Source organism: Labeo rohita, chromosome 9 (assembly GCF_022985175.1).
Source record: "Labeo rohita strain BAU-BD-2019 chromosome 9, IGBB_LRoh.1.0, whole genome shotgun sequence".
NCBI lineage: Eukaryota > Metazoa > Chordata > Actinopteri > Cypriniformes > Cyprinidae > Labeo > Labeo rohita.
This window is the reverse complement of record NC_066877.1, coordinates 8194243-8218449: the sequence shown is the minus strand read 5'-3', so window position 1 is coordinate 8218449 and position 24207 is coordinate 8194243. Positions and strand designations below refer to the sequence as shown.

General features: G+C 34.1%; 1 protein-coding gene across 2 annotated transcripts; it reads left to right on the top strand.

Moving 5' to 3' along the window:
- Positions 1 to 368: 368 nt before the first annotated feature.
- Positions 369 to 23133, top strand: ankrd10b (ankyrin repeat domain 10b). 2 transcript variants are annotated; one of them, XM_051118637.1, is made up of 6 exons: positions 369 to 740; positions 3485 to 3637; positions 7457 to 7548; positions 20191 to 20441; positions 20514 to 20612; positions 22527 to 23133. In XM_051118637.1, the coding sequence occupies exons 1-6, from the start codon at positions 549 to 551 to the stop codon at positions 22817 to 22819; spliced, it is 1080 nt and encodes a 359-aa protein (XP_050974594.1). In that variant the 5' UTR covers positions 369 to 548; the 3' UTR covers positions 22820 to 23133. The 2 variants fall into 2 exon arrangements, with proteins under 2 accessions (XP_050974594.1, XP_050974593.1); XM_051118636.1 differs by having other exon boundaries at positions 22524 to 23133.
- The last annotated feature ends 1074 nt before the right edge of the window (positions 23134 to 24207 follow it).

Here is a 24207-nt window from a genome sequence, read left to right as displayed (position 1 = left end):
TATCCTAACAAACCATACATCAATGGAAAGCTTATTTTATACAGCTTCCAGATGATGTATAAATCTCAGTTTCCAAAAAAATTGGCTCTTTATGACTGATTTTGTGGTCATGAGGAGATTGCTTTTGGTGTTTTGAACCTTTATAGTAACCTCCACCCACCGCAACTGTTTTATTTGTTGTATTTTTTTTTTAATAATTATTTTATTTTTATTTAAATGTTTGTTTGTTTGTTTGTTTGTTTTTTTATTTAATTATTGTAAGTTATCCATTATCCGTTTCTGTTTTTGTGCTACGTTTATTTTGTAGTGGGCATGCGCAGACTTGATCCGTTTCGGGTTTTGGAGAAGTGAGAAGTTTCGTTCCTTCAGCGCCCGCGCAAGTGTGCTGTGTGTATGTGAGCACGCCGTGCGTCTCGTCTCGCCTCCCCTTTGTAAGCGCTTTGTTTGGGCGGTGCGTTTAATAGGAGCAGACATCGTGAAGTCCACCATTTTTGTGACGATTTTTATTTCTACGTATTTATAAAAGCGAGGGTTTCTCTTGTACACTAATGTCGGTGGGACTGGAGTCTGGGTTTTCCAGCGAGGAGGTGCTGAATATTCGTTTCCCTCTTCATCGGGCGTGCAGAGATGGAGATTTGGGCGCGCTGTGCTCGCTCCTCCAGTGCAGCACGGATCAGTTGTCTGTGGAAGACTCTTTCTACGGGTGGACTCCGCTACATTGGGCTGCACACTTCGGCAAGGTATATAATCGAATTCATTTATAAGCGGCGTGTGTAATTGTCACCTAGATGCGGAGTGCACAAAGATGCATACTAGATTAAACCCTTAACGTTAAATGTTACTCTCCTAAATGAAATGCAGTATTGCACCTTTAAGTTGTTTACGCATTTTTAAAGATGTGAGGGTATTCGTGAATGATACTCAAACCGCATCAGATAATGGGATCATGCAAATGTCATCGTGTATGATCTGACTTGCGCCGACGATCCAACATTAGTTGAACGTTGCGCATGCATTCAGTGGATGAACTAACGTTACAGATTTTCTTTTCTTAATCTGTTTTTCCTTTTTCTCGTTTTAAACAAGCTTGTCTTGTTGTTTTATAAACCTGTGTTGATTGTGTAGTACCAAAACCGAAATGAAGACAAATGAATTGAGTCCGTTTTCATTATAATGTAAAAATTTAAAGTATTTTTATTATTTAAAATAACAGTTTTTTTTTTTTTTGAATATATTTTCAAATGTAATTTATTCTTGTGATTTCAAAGCTGAGTTTTTGGCATCATTACTTCAGTCTTCAGTGTCACGTGATTTTTCAGAAATCATTCTAATATTCTGATTTGCTGCTCAAAACACGTTTGTTATTGTTATAATGTTGAAAACAGCTGTGTAGATGTGACTGGAGTAATGATGCTAAAAATGCAGCTTTGATATCACAGGAATAAATTAAATTTTAAAATGTAATAGAAAATTTATTTAAAATAGTAAAAAAAAAAATTAATTAAATTTTTTGCTGTACTTTGGATCAAGTAAATGCAGGCTTGTTTTTTTCTTTTTTTTTTTTTTTTTTTTTTTTTTTTTTTTTTTTTTTTTTAAAAAAAAACATTAAAAATTCTACTGTTCAAAAACGTTTGACTGGTAGTGTGTGTCAGAAATTAAGTAAAAGCGACAAATGTGTGTTTATACACTTTTTAGCATTTACTTAATTTCAGTTATTCAAATTTTTAATAATTTCCATTGAGTAATATATTAAATACAATGCTAAAAACAAAATATGACGTCACTTATTCATTATTAACTTTATCTAATTATAAACCGGAATTTCTGGATAACCGGTTTCAGAAGCATAATTAGATAAAACAACACAGTAACAGTTCTTGTCTCATTGTGGACATGATACGTTTGAACTCCTTTCACTCATTCATAAGTGTTTTCGAACCACTGAAAGAACCAGCTCATAAGAGCCCTTTTTTTTGGATATCGAGCTGCACGTGGTCATATTTTGACACAGTGTTTGTCTGAGCATTTTTACAGGTGTAATTTTCAATGGATACCTGTGGGTGTAGTCTTTCCTCAGGTAATGATGTTGAACTTCAGGTTTCCTTCACTTTCTAAAGAGCTACATTACCTGTTATGTTGCCGATGTGTTGTATTCTCAGATGTCTTGAGTTTACCCAGCCACATGAAGTGTCAGAGTCAGCAGGCTGATATAAACACACCAGCCCTTGGTTTATTTTTGGAAATGAATTACTGAAAAGGGAAAGCATGAAAGCATTTTCTGCTTTGCATTGACTTTCAAAGCTCCACAGGATGCATGCATGAACTTGCATCTCAGCCTTTTAAACCTAAAGGGAAATTCCTAAGTGTCAGTGTGTGATCAGTGGGGTTTTAGATCAAACTAGATTTTTCCAGTTGAGTTATAATGCTGAATCTAATATGACTTATAAAAATAGTAATGAGGAAGCAATAAATCTTTCTGTTCTAGTGCCACTCCCACTTTGTGTGTGTTGTTGGCTTTATCTGGATGGGTGTAATGTCTTGCAACGCATGGGAGTGTCTAGAAAAGAATGGTTTAAGGCACTGTTGAGTAGATGAATAACAGGAAGAGTCCGGGTGAAATTTGATATTTTACAGGAACGATCATCAAATAATGTTGAAACACAAGAGTAACGTCTTTGATGTACTAAATGCTTTCATTGTGTAAATGCAATTGTTTTCTTACCTACGTACATTAGACCAATATTTAAAACAGTTGAGTGATTAAAGGAGAAGTTCACTTACAGAGCAAACATTTACAGATAATTTTCTCACCCCTTGTCATCCAAGATGTTCATGTCTTTCTTTCTTCAGCCATAAAGAAATTGTTTTTTGAGGAAAACATTTCAGGATTTCTCTCCATATAGTGGACTGCAGTGGTGCCACGAATTTGAACTTCCAAAATGTAGTTTAAATGCAGCTTCAAAGGGCTCTAAACGATCCCAGCCTAGGAAGAATGGTCTTATCTAGTGAAACATTTGGTTATTTTCTAAAAAAAAAAAAAATTATATACTTTTTAGCCTCTCATGCTTGTCTTGTCTAGCTCTGCGTGAACTCTGCATTCTGGTTCAATACAGTTAGGGTATGTCAAAAAACTCACGTCTCATTTTCTTCTCCAAATTCAAAATCGTCCTACATCACTTTTTTACTTTTTGTTTTTGTTTTTGTAAAGGACATTTGATCTTCTTTGCATATTCACTTTCTAAACACTTGGGTTGGTACATCTGCAGCGATCTAGAGCGATTTTGAAGTTAAAGGGAGAAAATGAGATTGGAGTTTTTAGATATACCCTAACTGTTATGAACCGGACTACACAGAGTTCAACTTCTTTAACAGAAGTGTTGTCTAACCCTTTATAATATGCGTTTATGTGTTGAATTTTAAATATCAGCTTTCAGCTGAGTTCTAATTAAAGGCACTTTTCCCTGCATCATCTTCTGTCCCGCAGCTGGAGTGTGTGTTGCGTCTGGTGCAGGTGGGATGTGGTGTGAACTCTGTGACCTCTCGGTTTGCTCAGACGCCTGCTCATATTGCTGCCTTCGGGGGTCATCCTCAGTGCTTGCTCTGGCTGCTGCAGGCTGGAGCTGATATAAACAGACAGGTAAGACATCACAGTTTTATGACATAATATATAAGAGACCCTTTTTTTGAAGACGAGCATGCAGCACTGCTTTATTGACACGTGAAAGTGAACAAACGTGAAGTTATGTGAGATAACAGAGCAAGGAGTATCCCAAATAAATAATCTCAATGAAGATGAGGAAGAACTACTTTTAAGGTAGTGATATTAGACACAATAATATCATAAATATAATGTTTTACAGCGGCTTTGAATGTTATTCTTCCAATCAGAAATTGTACTTTGTACTGTCCATTTTAATTAAGTTATACTGTTTTTGTATGTGTTTGCATGTGCATGTGTTGCATAACATGAAGCTGTTTTGGCAATAAAGTAATGAATAATATTTAATGTAAAATGAAACATAATTTTTACAAAAACAAAATGCTGCAGTAAAAACATGATTAACATTAAGTTACCACACCATAATATGCACTGTAAAAAAAACAACTTAAGCGTTTGTGCTGCCTTAAAACTTTGTTTACTCAACTCAAATATCCACGTTTCTTATGTACAACTTAACATTTCATGTTGACTAAACCTAAGATTTTAAGGCAGCACAAACACTGTATGTTGAAACAACGTTTTTTTTTACAGTGTGGTTAAAAACTGTAAATAGTCTAACATTGTGTTGTATATAATTTTATAGTAAAATACTCTCAAATTTAATGTAAACATAAATGTCATTTCTGCAGGGGAAAAAAAATTCGAATTGCATTTAACATTGCATTACGTGTCTTTTTTTTAATGAACATATTGCCAAATTGATGTTGTTGGTAGCAAAATGGTTGTGTAATTGTGAAGCGAACAACAGTAAAATAACATTCTTAACACACAATTATTTTATTCTATACATAAATAAAATTGCTTAATGTCGGTGCCGATAATCAGCCGACCCATAATTGGTATATAAAGAATTTTATCACATAATGAAATATGAGTTAAATATAATAGGGCTGTCTGACCAAAATTTTATTAGTCGCAGATAAAAAAAAAAAAAATTTTAAAAATAATAATTCAACAGGAAGTGGCGAAGTCATGCAGTCTGTGATGGACAGATTGTTGAAGGCTGGTCTATGTGGTAATACAGTACATCGGGCAGGACATCCAAATGCTCATGTTTATTTGGTTGATCTCAGAATAACAACAAAACGTTGTGCTTTTATAAAATAATTAAAGCAAACAGGATGCACTTTCTGCTGTCTCGTCTAAAATATATCTATAGAGAGCAAAATGTCTAGTTTTAAATAAACCAATTTAGAATAGAAAACACATATTCTCTAATTATGTAATCTGTATGAAACAGGCATACAGGCGCATTACTACTGCGAAGAAGATGAGTCAGTGTCGCTGACCTCATCTCTTAAACCGAAAACAAAGAAAGCACTACTTTATCAATAAATAATTAAAACATTAATGCAGTCTTGTTGCACATTCATAAGTATTGTATTTGCCAGTGCGCTGTGGCAAGTGTTTTTTTGCATGCACTTGAGCGCTTATTAGGCTATGTAGGCAATTAAAGACTCATTGATTTATATGGTTTATGAATAAACGTGCAACTAATAGTCGACTAATGCTTAAAATGAATGACTACTAGTCGACTAGAAAAATCATTAGTCAAGGGCAGCCCTAAAATATAAAGGTATCAATATGCCATGCCGTAACCTAGTCACAATTTTTTTAAGGGGGAATATCTGGCAACCACTGATTTTGGTCAGTAAAGGTATTTTCTGACATTTGGCCTAAACCTGTGGTCATTTTTGATGATAACCCAGATTTCATCAGCTGCTCAGTGCCTTTGGTTTACTGAGGCCCTGGGCCCTTCATGACTTTGTTAATGTACTGTATTACTTTTGTGTTTTCATGCGTGCAGAATGTAGAAATCCCCATTAGCGTGTGAGCAAATTTCTGATTATACATCTATTCTTCTCCTCCTACCACTCACTGGAATGTTACAACAGAGAAATGAGATTACTAGGCCACTGTTACATAACCAGTGATGTGTTCTCCAAATATAGACTAGTTTCTCATCCCGTTGGCTCGGGCAGATCAACATGAATCATTTAAGGGCATCGCCTGTCCAATCGACTGATCTCTTACCCAGTCTTGTTGTGTAGTGATGCATGAATGTAGCTGGAGTGAAAAGCTGGTGGGCGTGAGTCTGACCCACATTCTTCTCCCATGAATCAGGGATTTTGCTAACAGAGCTGATGCTCAGCTGCTCCTTTAAGAGTTTACTGTAGCTTTCTATCAGGGTGAAAGGTTCAGCCCGGCTGATTCACTAGCTTCTAAATAAATGATGATGCTGGGTTGTGATGGAGAGATTGCACTTTCACTTACAGCAATATAGTGATTGCCGCTATATTCAGCAGTCTGCTAGAATAAAATAATGAAATATTAGATACAAATTAAACTTTAAAAATCTTGATAAGTGAAAATTAAAAATGTTGACTTGGCAGCTAACTGAGATGAAGGCTGTTTAAATAAGTTAAAGTACTAAAAGTTGCTAAAACTGAAATAAACTAAAGCTAAATACAAATAAAACACACTAAAAATCACAAAAGCACATTAAATTAAATTAGCTCAGATGTTAAATATTTTAGTGTTATTTACTATTACGATTATAAATATGGCTGCAAGCAGTGATTGCTAGGGGTCACACACTTACGGCATTTAAGCAAGGAAAAAGACATTACATATTATTTAGCAAGGTTGTACACACTTAAATCAATGATTAAAAAAGCATTTTTGGCAAATCTAGGTAATTTACCATAGAAATATGATGTTGTGGTCCGATCCCCTTAAAACTTTGCATGCTTGCTTAGAATCACCTGGCGCATGTGCTTACCAGGTTTTGTGAAGTTCTGAGTTTTCCTTTAGGCTTTATAGGATTTTGGGTAAATTTAGACAGGCTACTTTTCTAAAGGACCACATTATAGCTTCCCAAAGGACAGATTTCAACATTTTGATAATTATTGGCCTTGAGAGTCCAGATAATTGTACTGCAGTGGTTTTTCCAGATTGAGCGAAAAACCTAGGACTAGTTTGCAAAAATAGGTCTTCTCAATCAATTAACAAACAATTTGATTGACAGCAGTGGTTCTAGAGGCAAAGCAAAAGTACGTTTTTGGAAAAAATGCGAAATACCCAAAAATTTCGTCACTTTAGCCTTCGACTGATGGTTTAGGAGTTATGAGTGATTTCGTATTTTTGGTCACTGTAGCACCTCCGTCAGGCCGATTGGGGCGAGCCTTGGTTATGTTGTCGGAGGTGTGAGTACTACCATCCCTCCAACTTTCAAGTCTCTACGACTTAGGGTTTGGTCTGCACTATCAGTTTTGCGTGGAAATCGCTTATCCTTGACCATTCTAACAATTACAATAGGGTTTCAGTGTAATGTGCTTGAATCCCTAATAACACTTTGCAGGCTTTTGCTCTATCTAATAGATAAGTTTCATTCTTGCCTGGATTTGCCTGACACTATTATTACATAATTGCCATTATGTGTCAACGGTAGTGTAATATGTTAAAATATTAATAATGTAATTATGCCACATGCAATTTGTTAGCAAAGTCTTAAATGAATCTTAATAAATGTTGAATCATTATTGATTGATTCCAAAATCAGTATTAATAAATGACTTTATAAGCTGAACGTGTGTAAAGATTATACTGTAACAGACAGAAGCAAAACAATTAAAATGCTGATAACTTGTGTGGCAAATCGTTTTCAGACAAAATGTCACAATCATGACAGTCCTACCCTCAGCTGGTGCTTTAAATGGTCTCTTTGTTTTGTAGGACTATGTTGGAGAAACCCCCCTCCACAAAGCGGCCCGTGCTGGCAGCATTGACTGCATTAACACGCTCCTGGTCCAGGGAGCCAAGGCAGAGTAAGTCTTCTCGAACTGCTGCTCTCTCTGACTGTATCTCTCTCTGTCCCTTGCATCCATTCAAATGCCCCACTGGTGCTTCATTCAAGAAGTGCTCCATCAAAACTGAAGTGTTGATCTTCTTGATTTTAACGCTTAATAATCAGTTTCTTCCATTCCAAGACAATACGGGAACATGACACTAGTAAATTACAGTGATACCGTCTTGAACCATCTGAGATTTCCCTGCCCTTTTCTGTAAAAACAAATGAACCCCATTGTCCTGAGTGGTAGAAATCTGACTGGTTTTCAATCTCACATTTTTACTTCATTTTAAAACCTGCATGCAATTTCATTGCAAATGAAAGAATATCAACTATAAGGTTCATTTTCTATTTATTATGCTTTTAACTGATAAATTAAAAACCAGTCTGTGATTTCTGTAAGTATCTTTTGAGTATAAAACATTTTAATAGAATTAATGATTTTTAAATGATACCAGACGATGTTTTTATTCAGAAAATATAATTATGGACATTTTTAGAAAATTTTCTCCTGAAATAATTTTAGAATTTTTATCATATAATAAGTTGAAAGAGACTATATAATTGTTGTTGCTATTATTGTTATTTTAGTTTAGATTTTTGTATGTTGAATTTTTAAGACAAAATTGTTAAATTATTGTAAACCTATTATTGAAAGGATATTGATTGAGTGATGCAGTAGAATTGTTTTTCCATGAATATAGCCATTGCTGCTGACATGGAATTAAATCATAAATAAATAACTGATAAATTAAAGATTTAAGACATGAAGCAAAGCTGGTACAGTCCGTACCTACAATTTGAAATATAAGACAAATGTTGATGTTTAAGTACAAAAAGTTGTACACATCTGGATCAAAATAGGCATGTGTATTGTTACTATTACTGCAAGTTCCCTTGTAAAGTTTTTAGATGGTTTTTTTTTTTTTATTTTTTTTTTTATTTATCCTTTTTTAAGTAAATTGGTTTGTCTTCACAACAACAAAATGTTATAAACATTAATGAATTATGTATCATGAACTAACAATAAACAGCATTTTTGCAGCAATTATTAATTCCATTAAGTCCATGTCAATTTTTAATTGCTATTGTTCAATGTTGATTTGTTACGTTTTGAATGTTCATACAGTTGGAAATATTAATTTAGTACATATATAAGTGTATGTAAACATTAACATTAACCAAAATTAATAAATGCTGTTCTTGTTTTGTTCATTGTTACATCATGATACCTAATGCATCAACTAAAATCGAACTTGTTCTTTTTGTCATTTAAGGTAAAAATGTGAGTTTGAAAAGTGACCTAATACACAAATGTATTTTGATGGAGCGCTTCTGAAACCTGTGACCAGATTTGGTCGTATTGGCTTGATTTTGCCTAAATGTGAATTGTATTCTGAATTCAGTAATTTGATGATCTCTATCATGTCTTCTATAATCCCCTGTGAAGTGCAGAGGTAATATCCTTTTTGTTTCCTTCACTTTTTGATTTGAAATGTGTTGCCATTACAAGGTTGCAAGCTGTTGCACATTTCCTCATAGCTCAAAAGCAAACAACTATGGCTATTTTAAATTGTCCTTGGTCGCTAAGGTTTTTTTTTCTTTGTTGGGAGATAAGATGAAATGAAGTGAGAGACCCCATAGTCTCAAGGGGGAAATTGAGCTTCATTCAAAATGTCTCTGCAGTGTCATTGTATGCCTAGTAATAACAATTTTTCTAATATATAATATTCTTAGATCTTTCTAGTTTTCTAAAGCTGTCAAAACACAGTATTCTATTTGAAGTGGAACAAAAAAAGTTCATCATATTCTGGGGTGTCCAGTCCTGCTCCTGAAGAGCCACTTTCTAGTTTCAGCTCATCAGAACACACCTGACTGGAAGTTTCCTAGAACTGATTCTTTTCGTGTTTGATTAGGTTTGGAGCTAAACTCTGTAGAAAACTGACCTTTAAGGAGCAGTACTGGAAACATCTGACTGTCATACACCACATACATGTGTAGATCTACTTGATATACTGTTCTCCAACACCTTGTGCAGGATTTAGATCTTTAGATTTAGGTTGGTATTGTTATTAGTTGAACTGCTAGCACAGCATTTGTTATAAAACATACTATTGACTTTGCAGAGGGATTCTGATTGAAGCTCATGCATTATTAATGTTGATTGTTTAGCCAACAAATCTCCAGGATGTTGCAATAAGATGTAACTATACAAATGTTAGCTCCTGTATGTTATGAGTTGTCAGCACACACATACGGTTGTGCAGGAGTGTTCTTGTTGCTCATTCTGGAGAAATGACTCTCGCCTTTTCATATCTCTTGACAATGAGAAATGCCACTTGGGAATTTATTAAAGCGTACTTTAATGATGATGGATGACGTACTGAATAACTGGAAATTATCTGCTGTTCCACTGAGATGCATACATGAAACCAACACTTCCATTAGTGACTAAAACACTTATAAAAATATTTTTGGTTTAATTTGTATAATTTAGAATGCAATTTTAAACTTGTATTACCAGATCATGACATATGCAAGTCTAAAATCTACTATATTTAAATGTGGTTAGTAATTCATGCTTTATAAGTGTTTTCCATGCTCATCCATGAGTTGAATGAGGACAAAGAAAGTCCTACTTTGTGTGATGTGTTTTGTGGAACAGCAGGTACAGTGGTCGGCTTGCTAGTGTTTCTTGTATGCTTTTGGTCTGAAGAACACAAGCCACTACAACTGCAAATTTTCTCTGCACATGTTGTTCTCCTCTTTTGAATGCCATATGGTTGTGGTCAGCACAACATGTATGAATATCATTTGTAATTTTATGTTAATGCCATTAATTAAAACTGGTGACACTTTACAGTAAATTTCAATTTGTTAACATTAGTTTCATTTTGTATTATGAACCAAAAATGATTGATATATAAATAATTTATGTTAACAATATTTTTATACGGTTACCTTTGTTTGTTTGTGTTTGTTCTTAATTACTTAACGTTAATGCATTCAACTTGAAATGTTAAAAATCGTATTAGTGTATTAATTACTATTCACATAGATTAATAAATACAGTTAATCTATTGTTCATTGTTAGGTACTATACCTAATGCATTGACTAATTTTAACAAATTAAATCTTATTGTAAATATTTGCAATAAAACTATTAAGATAATGGTTACACTGTAGAAAAAAATAGTTATGTACAAAATTTATGGTATACAAATAACTAGAAGGCTGCATTATGTTATTGTCACGTTGTTTTAATTAGCAGTACACTATAAATACAAAAAATGCAATGTGAAACCACTTCAGAATAGCACAAAGTTTGTTAATTGATATTCTGAGTATAAAATTTTAATTCTGAATTGGCATGGCAATTAAAATTTTTGCTTTTGTCTACAATACGATCTTAGCATTTAAATTTTTCTTTAGATTGAATAGCTTATGGCCTTAGGTTAAGAAAAAAGAGAGAACCCCTCACACATCTGAAGAATTTCAGACAGTTACCTATGAAGACAAAGTTCAACTTGGGAAGAAAAAAAAAAAATCACAGTTCTATTGTTTTAGTCAAATACCTGTACGCTACCGGTGGTACTGTACATAGCTCCTATTTAAATATATAAAGGTATATTTTAATTGATAAACTTCTACTTTCAAAAGCAATCTGTGATATAACATTTGACAGACAAATAATTATATTTCTTTATCCATGAGTAACATGTGGCATTCAAAATAACCAAGGAGAAACATTTTGGTCTTGGGGAACTAGGGGTTGTTCTTAAATGTTCGGTTTCTATTAGTGCATGCTGTGATTTTTGCCCAATTGGAAATGCTTTTGAGATAATGACGAAATGTGCATTTAGCAACCACACAAATAGGACTGTTGATGTTTGTTTTTATGGCAGTATGAACAATGTTTCAAAGTCTTACAGTGGTAGTGGCATTGAAGCCCCAGGCAGTATTAAAGCCGATGACAGCTATAGTGTGTCAGATTTACCATTCAAAGCAGAAGAAGAGGTTTAAAATTAAAAGGATTTTATAATATAGGCCTAGTTAGGAGATTGAGAGGAGCGAGGGTTTTGGGGGTTATTTTATACATTTAAAAAATAAATAAATAAATAAACATTTGCCTTAACTCCTAGGAAAAAAAGAATTCTCTGTTAAAAATTATTAAATAAATAAATAAAATTAATGAATTAAAAACAACAATAAATGTTAAAAAAAAAAAAAAATAATTAATTGTTATTTTCTTTCCCCTGTTACAAACATGATTTAATGTAAGTTAGTATCCCTCCCATCAGTGGCACAGCACATAGCACACAAACATCACAATTCTCCCCTTCATATAATACATGCAAATTTAATATGATTTTTCAAGATCTACATGAGGGTAAAAAAGCAAAACTGGATGTTTTATCTGTTTCCTCCCTACATATTTCTAGTTTCTACTTTAATTGATTTCTTGAGATCTGAATCCAGCTGATATCCATCTTTCTGGAGAAACACTTCAGCCACCAATGAAAGTATTCTGGACCCTTGATAGTACCAACACATTCTTACCTTAAAAGCTGGCAAAAGAGCACCATTTCATTGCCATGTCTAGAAGTTATATTCCTTCAAGACCCTTGGACTGAAACCAAAATGATGTGAATGGCATAGAGAAGACAAAGGAACTTCCAAGGAGCGACGATTCGTTTATTCCCTTGTTGCTGAAACTCCCTCTAGATCCCAGCAAACTAGAACTAGTACGAAAGCTTATTCAGCTTAATGTTTTAAATGTCCTTGTGTACGTTTTCAGAAGAAACGAAGAAAGTGAGAATGGAGCCTCTTGAGTCCTGAATACCCTGGAGTCAGAATCTCAAGCATCAGCTGTATCCACTTCTGAGTGTTTTTCTTTTTCTATTGGACGTTCTTTTTCTATTTCTGTTGATCATGGCTTACTGACAAGACCTTCTCAGTTTTTAACTGTTTGATAGACGGACACATTACATACATTCTCTCATTGAAATCTTGATTCTTTCTTCACTGAAATCTCTTCAATAATTTCGTCTTCACCAGACATGTAGACTCTACATTGTCTACCGAATTTCAAACAGGCAAGTCCTCTGAAGAAACATGCTTTTCTTCTGTTCGCTCTCTTTCTGATCCAGAAAATTTGCACTCTCTTGTTCTTCAGTGCCTCAGGGTTCCATGTTCAACCTCAAATTGATATAAATTCACATTGTTCAGCTTCTTAAGTTCTTTACAAGTGATGTACTCTCCTTCAAGTGTGCGTTTTGTCTTTTTATCTTTATTACCTAGTGGATTTCAGATAAAACATCCAGTTGAAATTACAGAGTTTGACACGTCCTTTATAAATTGATTAACTGTCCTTATTGTTATGTAAAGCTTACTTACTTAAGCACCAAATGTATGCTGTGCATTAAAGTATATAAAGTCATGTCCTAGACGTAACTCCGACATGAGTCTGACATCAGTCTCCCAAAGCCCTCGATCCAAAAGTCTGGCAGGACAAAGTGTGGTTCAGGTAGTATAACAGTAAAGGAGAGCAGGTTAAAGCTCAGGCTTAAATATCAGCAGGGTTTGTATCACTAGATCTGAATAGTATGAATAGCATTACTAGTGTTTTGTTTTAACCTGTCTGCATCTTTTATTCTGAGACTTTGTTCATAGAGACGAACTGTTTGTATTTACAATGTCGCCTGTAGCATTTACCCTCTGCTATATGATTACCCTATGATAAAACATGTTCTTTTATGAATCATCTGTCACCTTTGTCCTTATGAAAGTGGCATGATGACAAAAGAAATGGAGATTGCATTTTGTTAACTGTTACGGCAAAAGTCTAGAGAACGTCTACACATCTCAATGTTTTTGCAGCTATTGAATTCGAAATGACTTGACTTTTTCAAGTAATCCTAGAAAAGGGGGAGAGCATTCCAAATAGACACTGCTGACTCACTCCAAGTTCCCTCAACGAAACTGCACTGTTGTGGCATTAGGAGTGTTCTCACTATCGCTCCCTTCAGTATCAACACACTGGCAAACTGTTGAGGTATTTCATGCGGTGATTGGTTTTACTGATAGGACATTTTGTACCTAGAACTTTCAAAAAAGAAAAGTTTTTTTTTTTTTTTTTTTTTGTTTGTTTTTCATTTTTAGATCTAGTTTTTTTTTGTTTGTTTTTTGACCTGCATGCTTTGCTTAATTGTGCCCTTAAATCAATGCAGATGATGTATATTTGTTTCCTATTTAATTTCAATGTTTGTTTGTTTTTCTTGTAGACTAACCATAGGACGTATCTGTAGGACAGGTCTAATCAGTCCCTTCTTAGTCTCGTCCAGAGTAAGCATGGTCTGATGCTCAGGAAGTTATGTGTTAGGGCTCAACCAATGGAAGGGAATTTATGAAGCGAAAATAAAGAGTAGCAAAGCATATCAGGAATGAAGAAACAAAATGAATGCTTCTGTTTTATTATTTAAATACAAATTTCACTCATGCACCAAAGATTTGATAGTTATTAACACTGTGTTGAACATTGAAATTACCAGCAAACCTGGCAGGTCTCGTGTGCGTATGTAAATCTATCTTTTTATTCAAGAATATTATCCAGATTTCAAAACGGGGGATGTTTAAGGGATGGTTCACCCAAATATATTTTTGATATCAGTTACTCATGTTGTTCCAAACTTTTGTTCGTCATCAAAAGCTATTTTTAATGAAATCTGAGAGATTTCGGTCCCTTCACTGAAAGTCTATTCCACCAAAACATGTATTTGAAAAGGTCCTAACGGGTTTTTAAAAGTAATCCAAGTCTTCTGAAGAAACATTGATTTTCACTGAAGAAACACGATTGCTTTACGATTAACAGGTTTCATTTATTCTTATAGTCACTTAAAAACATTGATCAGTGCACATACGTAAAAAACATCCAGCATGGTAAACTGAAGCTCAACTGTACGTGCTTGATGCACGAGAATAAAGCTTGTGCGTCAAGCAGCACATTTGAGCTTCTGTTTCCCATGCCATTTGATGAACTATGCATGTTCGTTGAGCGTCTAAGTTGTGATCTAATGGACTTTTAATGGAGGGACAGAAATATCTCAGGTTTCGTTAAAATGTCATCATTTGTGTTTTGAAAATAAACAAAAGGCTTCTAACGACATGAGGGTGATTTTTAATTTTTGAGTGAACTAACCCTTTAATATGCAATTCCATAGTTTTAAATCTAATTGCATAATGCCATAAAAGTAGCTGCATTTGGTATTTCATATAAATGGTTTAATTCTGCTCTGAATTTTTTTTTTTTTTTTTATGTGTATGTGTGTGTATGTATATATGTATGTGTATATATATATATATATATATATATATATATATATATATATATATAGATATAGATATAGATATAGATATATATATATATATATATATATATATATATATATATATATATATTTATTTATTTATTTTTTAAATAAAATATGTACCTAAGATTCATTTGAGGAATATAATAATAAAAATAATAATAACCTAGTTATTACCTAATTAATCATTAATTTCTATTTAAAACATTAACTTACCCCAAAACATTAATATTTATTTATTTAAAATAGTGGGAATGTATTGGCTGAAAAGACGACATACTCCAAGGCACTCGTGTAGAAAAAAGCCTTTAATAGACTGGGCTAAATCATTAAAACAATTAAAAGTGTAGATCTACACGTTTTGGCTACAAATCACAAGCAGCTGGTTAATCAATGGGAGTGGCTAGAGCTTTTATTGGGAATGTATTAACATATGTGTTTCTATTTAGAAATATGATGTAAGCATGTATCTAAGCCAAAATAATCTTTAGAGTTGGTACAGTCTGTGTAAAATAGCGTTTGATACTGTCAGAGAAATTCAGTGTTGTCCAAATTCTGTGATATGTGATGAACATGGCAAAAAGATATTCCCTTTTAAAGATAAAGAAAACAAGAAGTTAGAAATTTAGTGTACAATTTAATGCAGCGTCTTCACAAGTGTAAACGTGTCTCTCTTGACAGCAGTTTACATAATAATAATAATAATAATAAATACGTTCAGTTGCTAATAATTCTTTTATTGACTTTCATTAACTGTTAGCATCAATGAGTGCGTTTGCACCCTCAGTGCCATTATAATGGGATTTTGTAAGTAAAATATTGCAATGAAACTTCACCTCATGTAAATGCAATACTTTGGTCAAAATAATGCAATTAGCTATAATTGTAGTAACCATAATTGCATTAAACTGTGGTGTACGCCTAATCACAAACCGTTCAGTGCTCAGAGCCACGTTATGTAAGCTTGTGAATAATATATCTGCAATTAATTCTGCCTTCACATGCTATCGAAAACTTCCCGCTTTTGATGTAATCATGAGTTTGTCGTGTTCAATGCTTTGTTGTCGGAAAGAATGTAAATCATGGTGAACAGCCTATTCATTCTCGCCTGTTTCTTGGGGAAATTTTATTAAAGCCAAAAAGTATAGATTTAAAGAGATTTATTCAGTATTCATTCATTGGTAGTCATAAAACCACTCACAGTGCTATCTAGATATTCAGCTGGCTGACAATTCCTATATTTCTGTCAAATAAATGAAATAAATTTCCACTGTGTTCAATACATACAATATGCATTAAATGGTTATTTATATACATAAATATATATGACTGTAAAGGCAGGAGAAAACAATGTAGATGTTATGAGGAAAACTAATAAAACTTTACAGTACTACTGCTATGTTTCTCTCCTCTGCTATATTTAAAGTTTATGGCTCGTCCAAGTCGGATATCAGAATGATCTCAGAGTTTCCCAGTTGTAAATATGACTAGGAAAGCCGTTCATGTCCAAATTTTGAATAGTTACTTCCGATAGCATGTGAAGGCAGCATAAGTCCTCTGATTATTGAAAATAATCACATTATAGGTGCATGTGTAAACATGATCATTATTTCCTGTTTACAGCCACATGATGGCAAATTGCAGACAGAGCCTTATAATTTAAGCTAGGCAAGGGTGTTTGTAAGCTTAGTGTCTTGATCTAATTAATTTACTATGGCCAAAATAATAAAATATATGTCCCAGTTTAAAAAGCTAAATAAATGTACATAACCTATAAACTGCCACACTTCTAACTGAATTTTATTTAGATAATGCTAATGAGAATTAAGCTGCAAATGTCTAACTCAATTATTTATTAGGTAAATAAATATAAATCAGGTAAGTTAATAACAGCATAGGTTTTCCTGTTCATGTGTCAATTACTTTTACATAGACTGAAATGATCTCTAATTAAAGGTGCTAGAAATCTGATCTAACTCTGTGGACAATATGTAAACAAAGCAGTTTTCATTAAATCTGCCATTCTTAACAAGCATAGTAGTTTCAGGCATCTAACCGCAGGGACATTATGCATATGCAAGAATATTATGTCCATATTATCTGTGATTTTACAATTATCAAGCTGTTTGCTGCTGCAGTTTAAAAAAAAAAAAAAAAAAAACTGTAGTGAATGCTTTTAATGCTGTAGCAAAGATAACCTTACAACCATCAAGTAAAATTGGCCATTTCATTAGATTACTTAATACAAATTTATCATTCATTTAAGTAATATTAACCAAGTTGAGTTGTAATATATAGGCAATATGAATTTATAATATATAAATACCTATTGATGTTCTGTACAATCTTTTTAAAATCCATACATTTCAAGGTCATAAAAGCAGCAAATAAAACAAACACTAAGTAACAAGTTCATCTGAATTGTAAATATTTTTTCCCCCGTTTATAAAATACAACTGAAGTTACTCACAGAATTGGACCAAAACATAATAGTGCATAGTGTGAACTGTCTATCAATTGTCCATATGATCATTGTGTTTGTTTGGTAATTATTTCAGATTTCTTGCACCTATAAGAGGTTCATTTTTAATTAAGACCTGCCAGGATGGACACGTACATTTTGAAGTGTTTTTTTTTTTTACAAATGTCTTTTTGACATCAGAACATCTGAGAAGCATTCATATTTTTCTTCAGATTTGGGCAGGAATAAGTGGGGAGGGTCTGTTCAATGAAAAATGTTTGATTTTTACTTTATTTGCTGGAAATTGTATTATTTTTAGATGTTTGATTTTAAACATGTTTATGTGTTGGAATGAATGTGTGTATGGACTGTTATCTAGTTAGAGATGGTCAGAAAAACAAAATGTCTGAATTAATGATTGTGATTTATTTTTATTGTAATGAATCCATGAATGAACAAACCTTTTCCTAAAGCCACAAGCAAACCCCATACTTCATGAATGTCACTCTGTGGTAGCGCATACAGGAAATAAGTTCAATTCCAGTGTATATAATAATTATAAAGAATAATGACTGGCTTACGTAGCTAACAAAAATATTTATTTAGCAAAATTTCACAGATTCAGATTCATGCAAATGATATCTAGGCTTTGAGGGACTGCCAGCACGTTCCTTTCTCTTTCCAATCAAAATAGCAAGGTCTTAGCACCTAAGTATCATGTCCTCACCTTGGATTGCTTGTTCCTGAGACATTTCTTCTCCGTACAGTGTTATTGATGTCATTTAGTCATTTCAGCTCATTAGCTCAAGCAAAGATGCTCTGTGTCTGACTCTGCGTCTACTTCCCTACTATCGCTGTTTTCATAAGTAGTACTACTGCGGAGATTCTGATGTGCACATCTGATGGACACTTTACTATCCCAGGAGGCTGCATGAGAGGAATTGTAAAAGGAAGTAATGATAACTGATACCATAAGTCACATGACAATAACAACATGTCCGATGTAGAATGTCTGGATTTCATTCATCCAACACATATTTGGACTATATAGAACAGACTAATAGAACATAGAATGATCTAAAAGTTTGTTTCTCGTCATATGTAGTGTTTTCTTAGACAAATATGAGATTTTGGATGTGCCATGTGCTTATGGGACGATTTCATTCTCTGCAGCTGTAATTTGGAGATGGTCAACTTGGATCATACTATGTCTTGATAACCAATCACATTATAGCCTAGACAGCATGCTTTTAGAGGCTTACAGCAGCCGATCCGTGTTTGCAGATACTATAGAAATGAATGAAAAGGGTTGTATATTGAATCCTGACAGTCACAAAATTGTAAGTGAGTTCTTTTACATAACTGCATTTGTGTGTGTGTAAACTCCAAAAATAGATCAATCAAAAACAAATGTTCAGTGGCAAATTTTAAGATTAGCTGACAGGCTGACTGTTCTGCAGTGGATTCAGTAAAATTTTCTTAATGGTAGGTTGTACTGTAAAAGGATGTAAAGTAGGTTTAAATTGCACTTATTATCCCAAGTCAATGTAACTTGCAATTGGTATAAAATAGTGTTAGTTTAAACGCATCTGATTAAAATTTGTGTTTTCATGTTTCACGCAATAAGAGCGCAACAAAAGCTGGCAGTTCCTCAAAACCCATACAAATACATTTGCTTATAACAGATGACATATATTCTTTTGGATTGTCTAAGGTTAGTCTGTATTTACTGTACTGCGCTGCCAAGAGTCACATTTCTGTATTCTCAGTGCATTCAGGATAGAAGTGTAAGCAGGAGCTCCGGGGGTAAGTGTAAACGCTGTTATTTTGCCCTAGATTTTGTTCATTCATGTATTCTGCTTTCTTCACTGCAATAGAAAATGACTGTTGATGCCAAATGCACACTCCCAATCCTTTTCTGATTTCATGTCAAATTTTAACCAGATATGCATCTCACATGACTCTTGAATGCTTTATGGTATCAACGTTCACCATATGATCAAATTTTCCTTTTCAAGAACCCAGGATGCTGTTTTCTTAAACTTCCACTACGGTTTTCATCGTTGAGTGTTTAAAGAAGAATTTCCTGATTTGGTCTTGTTTGGCTTGTTGCTTCCAAGATGTCCTCTTTCAACCTCTTTCAAGATGAAGATTCATTCATCAAAACCACTTGAGGATACAAGTCTCTCTCAGTTCCTTTTTCATTTTTAAACCAGAAGATTAGTGTAAATATTCTTTTAGCTCACAGCTATGGTCCGGCCACAGTTTTAAGAAGCCCTGCTTGAACATCTGCATTCTTCTGTTTACAGTTATTGGCTTCTTATTGCCACTGTTTTTAGTATGTTTGTTCTAGTATGACATTCATTTACTTCATTTTGAAAATGTTTACATGAAAAGTCTGTCCAGTTCATCGGTTGAGTTAAAGAGAATTCTTGGAAAAATCATTTGGCATTGCCAAACCTTCTCATTTGCCAGTCATTTTTGTGGAAATCAAAATCTCTCCTCTTGACACATAGTTATCATTGACTGGTGTAATCACTTGTTTTCTTTGTGTATGCTTCAATAGTTTTTCATTTTCTATTGCAGTTAAGACCTCACAACATTATAAATGTCTTTAAATTATATCTATGCTTTTTGTCCATTTTTAACTTTTGTTCAAATACTGCAACAGTTTAGGATATGAAATATAGAAAGGGAAAGCGTGTGTGCATGTGTAAGTGTGTGTATGAGTGGTTAACAAACATTAGCCTTAGACCAGCAGTGTTAATGCATTATTTTTATCATTGCGCAGCATGAGGAACGCTAGTGGACTGACCGCCGCTGACCTAGCCCACGCCCAGGGCTTTCAAGAGTGTGCCCAGCTGCTTTCCAATGCCCAGAACCAGCAGCTCAATCAGCTTAACGGGTTCTCAACCAATGGCTCTGTGTGCTTTGGGGACCGCAAGCTAATCCAAGAGCGTGGCATCCTTAATGGGGTTCCCAGCCGAAAAAGGTCTCTTGATTGCATGGAGTCAAATCTAATTAAAAAGGCCAGAACAGATGGTAAGTCTTGCCTGAATGTTTAACGACATTTGCGTTGGGCCGCCACTTGCTAACGTGAACGCGTCATTGCAGATCTCGGTTATCAGCCGATGAATGGAGTAAATGGATCCAGCGGCGAGGACCAGATGGAGAACATGCACATGGAGTTTGGCCAAGCGCTGAGCACCCCAGGTGGGAACAGACTCTTAAATGGATCCCTGCCTTTGGGGTCCAATGGCTACATCAGTCCAGAGCAGGAACGGGCGGTTCGAATTGAGAGCTCGTCCTCTCCAGTCCACAAAGATTCAGAGATCTTCACCGTCACCTCCATGCAGATACCATGCCGTTGCACTAACTCCTATGCCTATTTGTAGGAGCATTTGCCTTGGGTTTAGTTGGTGATGTGTGTCTGGGAGGGAAAATAATTTAATTTGGCACACATCATTTGTAAATTATGTGATTTTATGATAAATTGCTCACACCACCCCATACTTTAAACTTTTGGTGTTATGCACTTTGTTTTAAACTAAAATGGAGAAGTTCGAGTGGTAGAAGCAAACTTTGAATTTTGTTTTGCACAATAACTTCCCTAAATGCCATTTTTAAGTTTTATTTTTGATTGTAATGCATTCCAAGAGCAATTAATATGGTTCCTTCTCTCTAAAGTACTTGCATGATGTTTTTTCATTGTTCAGTCTTAGTACAACACTGATTTCACAGCATTTCCTGTGAATTGTATTTGCCCCGCCAAATTCCTGACCTTCAGTTTTGTAACATAGTTGGATTTTTGGTTTAGGCTGTTGGTTAATACTTTTGATATGAGTGACCCATATTCTGTTCCTGTTAAGTAGCAAAGGAAAAAGTTTCAGTTAATGCTTTTTTTTTATATATATTTCCATGTTGAAAATATAAAATATTGTGCATTTTAATTTCCTTTATGTCTTAAACATTTATTTCTCTTAAACTGCCAAAGCATATCTTATCATGAATGTATGAAGTACATTTACAGACCTTCGCTGTGCAGCTTTCATACATTGTTTTGTAAAGAAGTCTAGGTGCTATTCAGTCACTTGTTTAACCTTTTTGACTATATTAGGTTGCAGTTATTTTTCTTACTGTTTCTGTTATTGCAAAGTCTGAGGGTTTGAGGGTCTTTTTTTTTTTTTTTTTTTTTTTTTTTTAGATTTCTTGTATCTGCAGTCTCAAGTGTTTATCAGTCAGGAGGTTATTTAATGAGGTTAAAAGTCTTTTTTCCAGCTAATGTTTTGCAAAGCATTTCATATGTAGTGTAGAAAATATTTGCTAAGCTGATTAAGTATGAAAAGAGATATGAATTGAGACCGGTGATTCTTTGATCGCATTGTACTTTCTATAAATTCATATAAAAATTGTAATTTCACACCACATATGCACTGCATATAGAAAAACGCATGATTGCCTACTCACAATTACAAGGGACGTCTTACTATAAGTGCTCATTTAAACACTGGCTATGTGTGACACTGAGATTGATATTGAGAAATATTGTTCATGTAAAGCAACAGGATGCCTAAGATGGATGTAAATGTAATTTCTATAATCATTAAATGTTCTCATTTAACAATCAACACTGACTCTTGAATTTGTACATAAGAGTAGTTTGTAAGAACACGTTAGCAAAACAGAAACCACTTTCAGGTCTTTTATACTGATTATAATGCGACACACATTGGTTTGCACCTTCAGTAACCTCTGACCTCTTTTGCTGCCTCCATATATAACATAATTGAGATTAATAATTAAGTCCTGTTATTTATAAAAGGAATAAATATTAATTTATATGGCAACATGTTTAATGTTGAAGCTAATGTAGGGCAGTATGCCAGTACTTGAGCAGAGTTGAGCAATATTATGGCTTGAAGCAGGACTTTAATCTCAGGTTCAAATGGTCAGATATAATCATGTTACATAAACCGAACTGGATGGGTGATTTTGAAAACCCACACAAGGATATGAACAATGTTGGCCTGCTGGAAAGTGTTGTGCAAAACAAAGTCATTTAGTTTAGAATGAAAACGTTATCATTCTTTAATGAATTTATAATTCATGTGTTTTCTTTGACAGCAGGACTCCCACTTAACGGACATTGCCATCCTGTGCGGCACCTCAATGAAGGTGACCTGACGCACAAGAACATAAATGGGAATACAACCGAAGTTGAGAGTATTGATGTGGTTGTCTCCTCACATCTTGGTTGCTTTGAAAAAGGGCTTCATTTTGGGCATCATAATGGCTTCGGAGATACACCTGAGAACATGGAGGACGCCAGCAGTCAGATAGAGCACCGCAAGTCAGTCAGTGTAGAGGAGCAGTATGACCACATCACCTTCAACACCATGCACCTCTACCATGGCTGTTAGGATGTCCCATCCAGACTCATATGCCTTTATACATCCATATAGAATGTGCTTGAATTGCTTTAAGTCCAAGTCCTTTGAAATGGACACTGTATTTGTATTTGTGTTGTCAAAAAAAAAAAAAAAGTGCAATCCTTTTTTAATTTGGGTCATTTAAAATAGTTGGAGGATACAAGAGGCTGTTCATTTTTTATGCATTATTTGTAAGGACATTTATTGTATTAATTGTGCCTACATATAAAATATAATTGTTTATTGACATGTCTTTCTTATATAGTAGTTAGAGCTGTGTGTGAATAAAACGGCTGGTGAATTGACTGAATCATTTCTATGGTTTTCTAACTCGCAACATCCACCTTCATAATATTTGTGACCCTGGACCACAAAACCAGTCTTAAGTAGCATGGGTATATTTGTAGCAATAGCCAAAAATACATTGGATGGGTCAAAATGATCTTTTTTCCTTTTATGCTAAAAATCATTAGGATATTAAGTAAAGATCAAGTTCCTTTAAGAAATTTTGTAAATATTTCTGTAAATATATCCTTTATTTATTTATTTATTTATTTATTTTTTTGTAGTAAACAATAATATGCACTGCTAAGAACTTCATTTGGAGGTGATTTTCTCCATTTTTATTATTTTTATTTATTTATTTATTTTTTGCACCCTCAGATTCAAGATTTTCAAAGAGATGTATCTCAGCCAAATATTGTCCTATCCTGACAAACCATACATCAATGGAAAGTTACATCTAAGGAAAAAAATACCCTTATGGCTGGTTTTGTGGTCCAGGGTCACATTTCGTCTTGTTCGTCTTGTCGTATGTAATGTAGTGTATAGTAAGTTGTATATACAGTAGTGGGGAACAGGTTTTTACTGGTTTTACTTAACTATTTGACTGTATTTTGTAGTCCACACACTTACCCTACACTCTTTATAATTTATAGTAGTAACAATATCTGCCTTCCCCCCTGATTGTTATCTAATATATCGTCGAGAAAGAGAATAAAAAGTGAAAACATACCTGTTATGAAATATCTTTCACGTCAGAGTACAATAAGGTCGTCGTTTATTGCATTTCCCGCCTTTAACCGCTAGGAGGATACTGACCTCGTTCCTCCCACAGAAACGTCATCGAACCAGTTCTTCCGACTAAGACCGTACCAATGAATAGAAAAATAGGGGTATTTGTGCCATTTACGTAGTCAAAGACGAACATTTCAGGCAACTCAGTGAATTATTTCTCTTCAAACCATAAGTATTTTAAACTAATTGCGGAAATATTAATCATTATGTCTTTTAAAAACCCACAAATTTGATTTATACACATTTTGTATGACGTTTGTGTATTTTCAGTTGGAAATAACCCCCTGTGTGGGATTGATGGA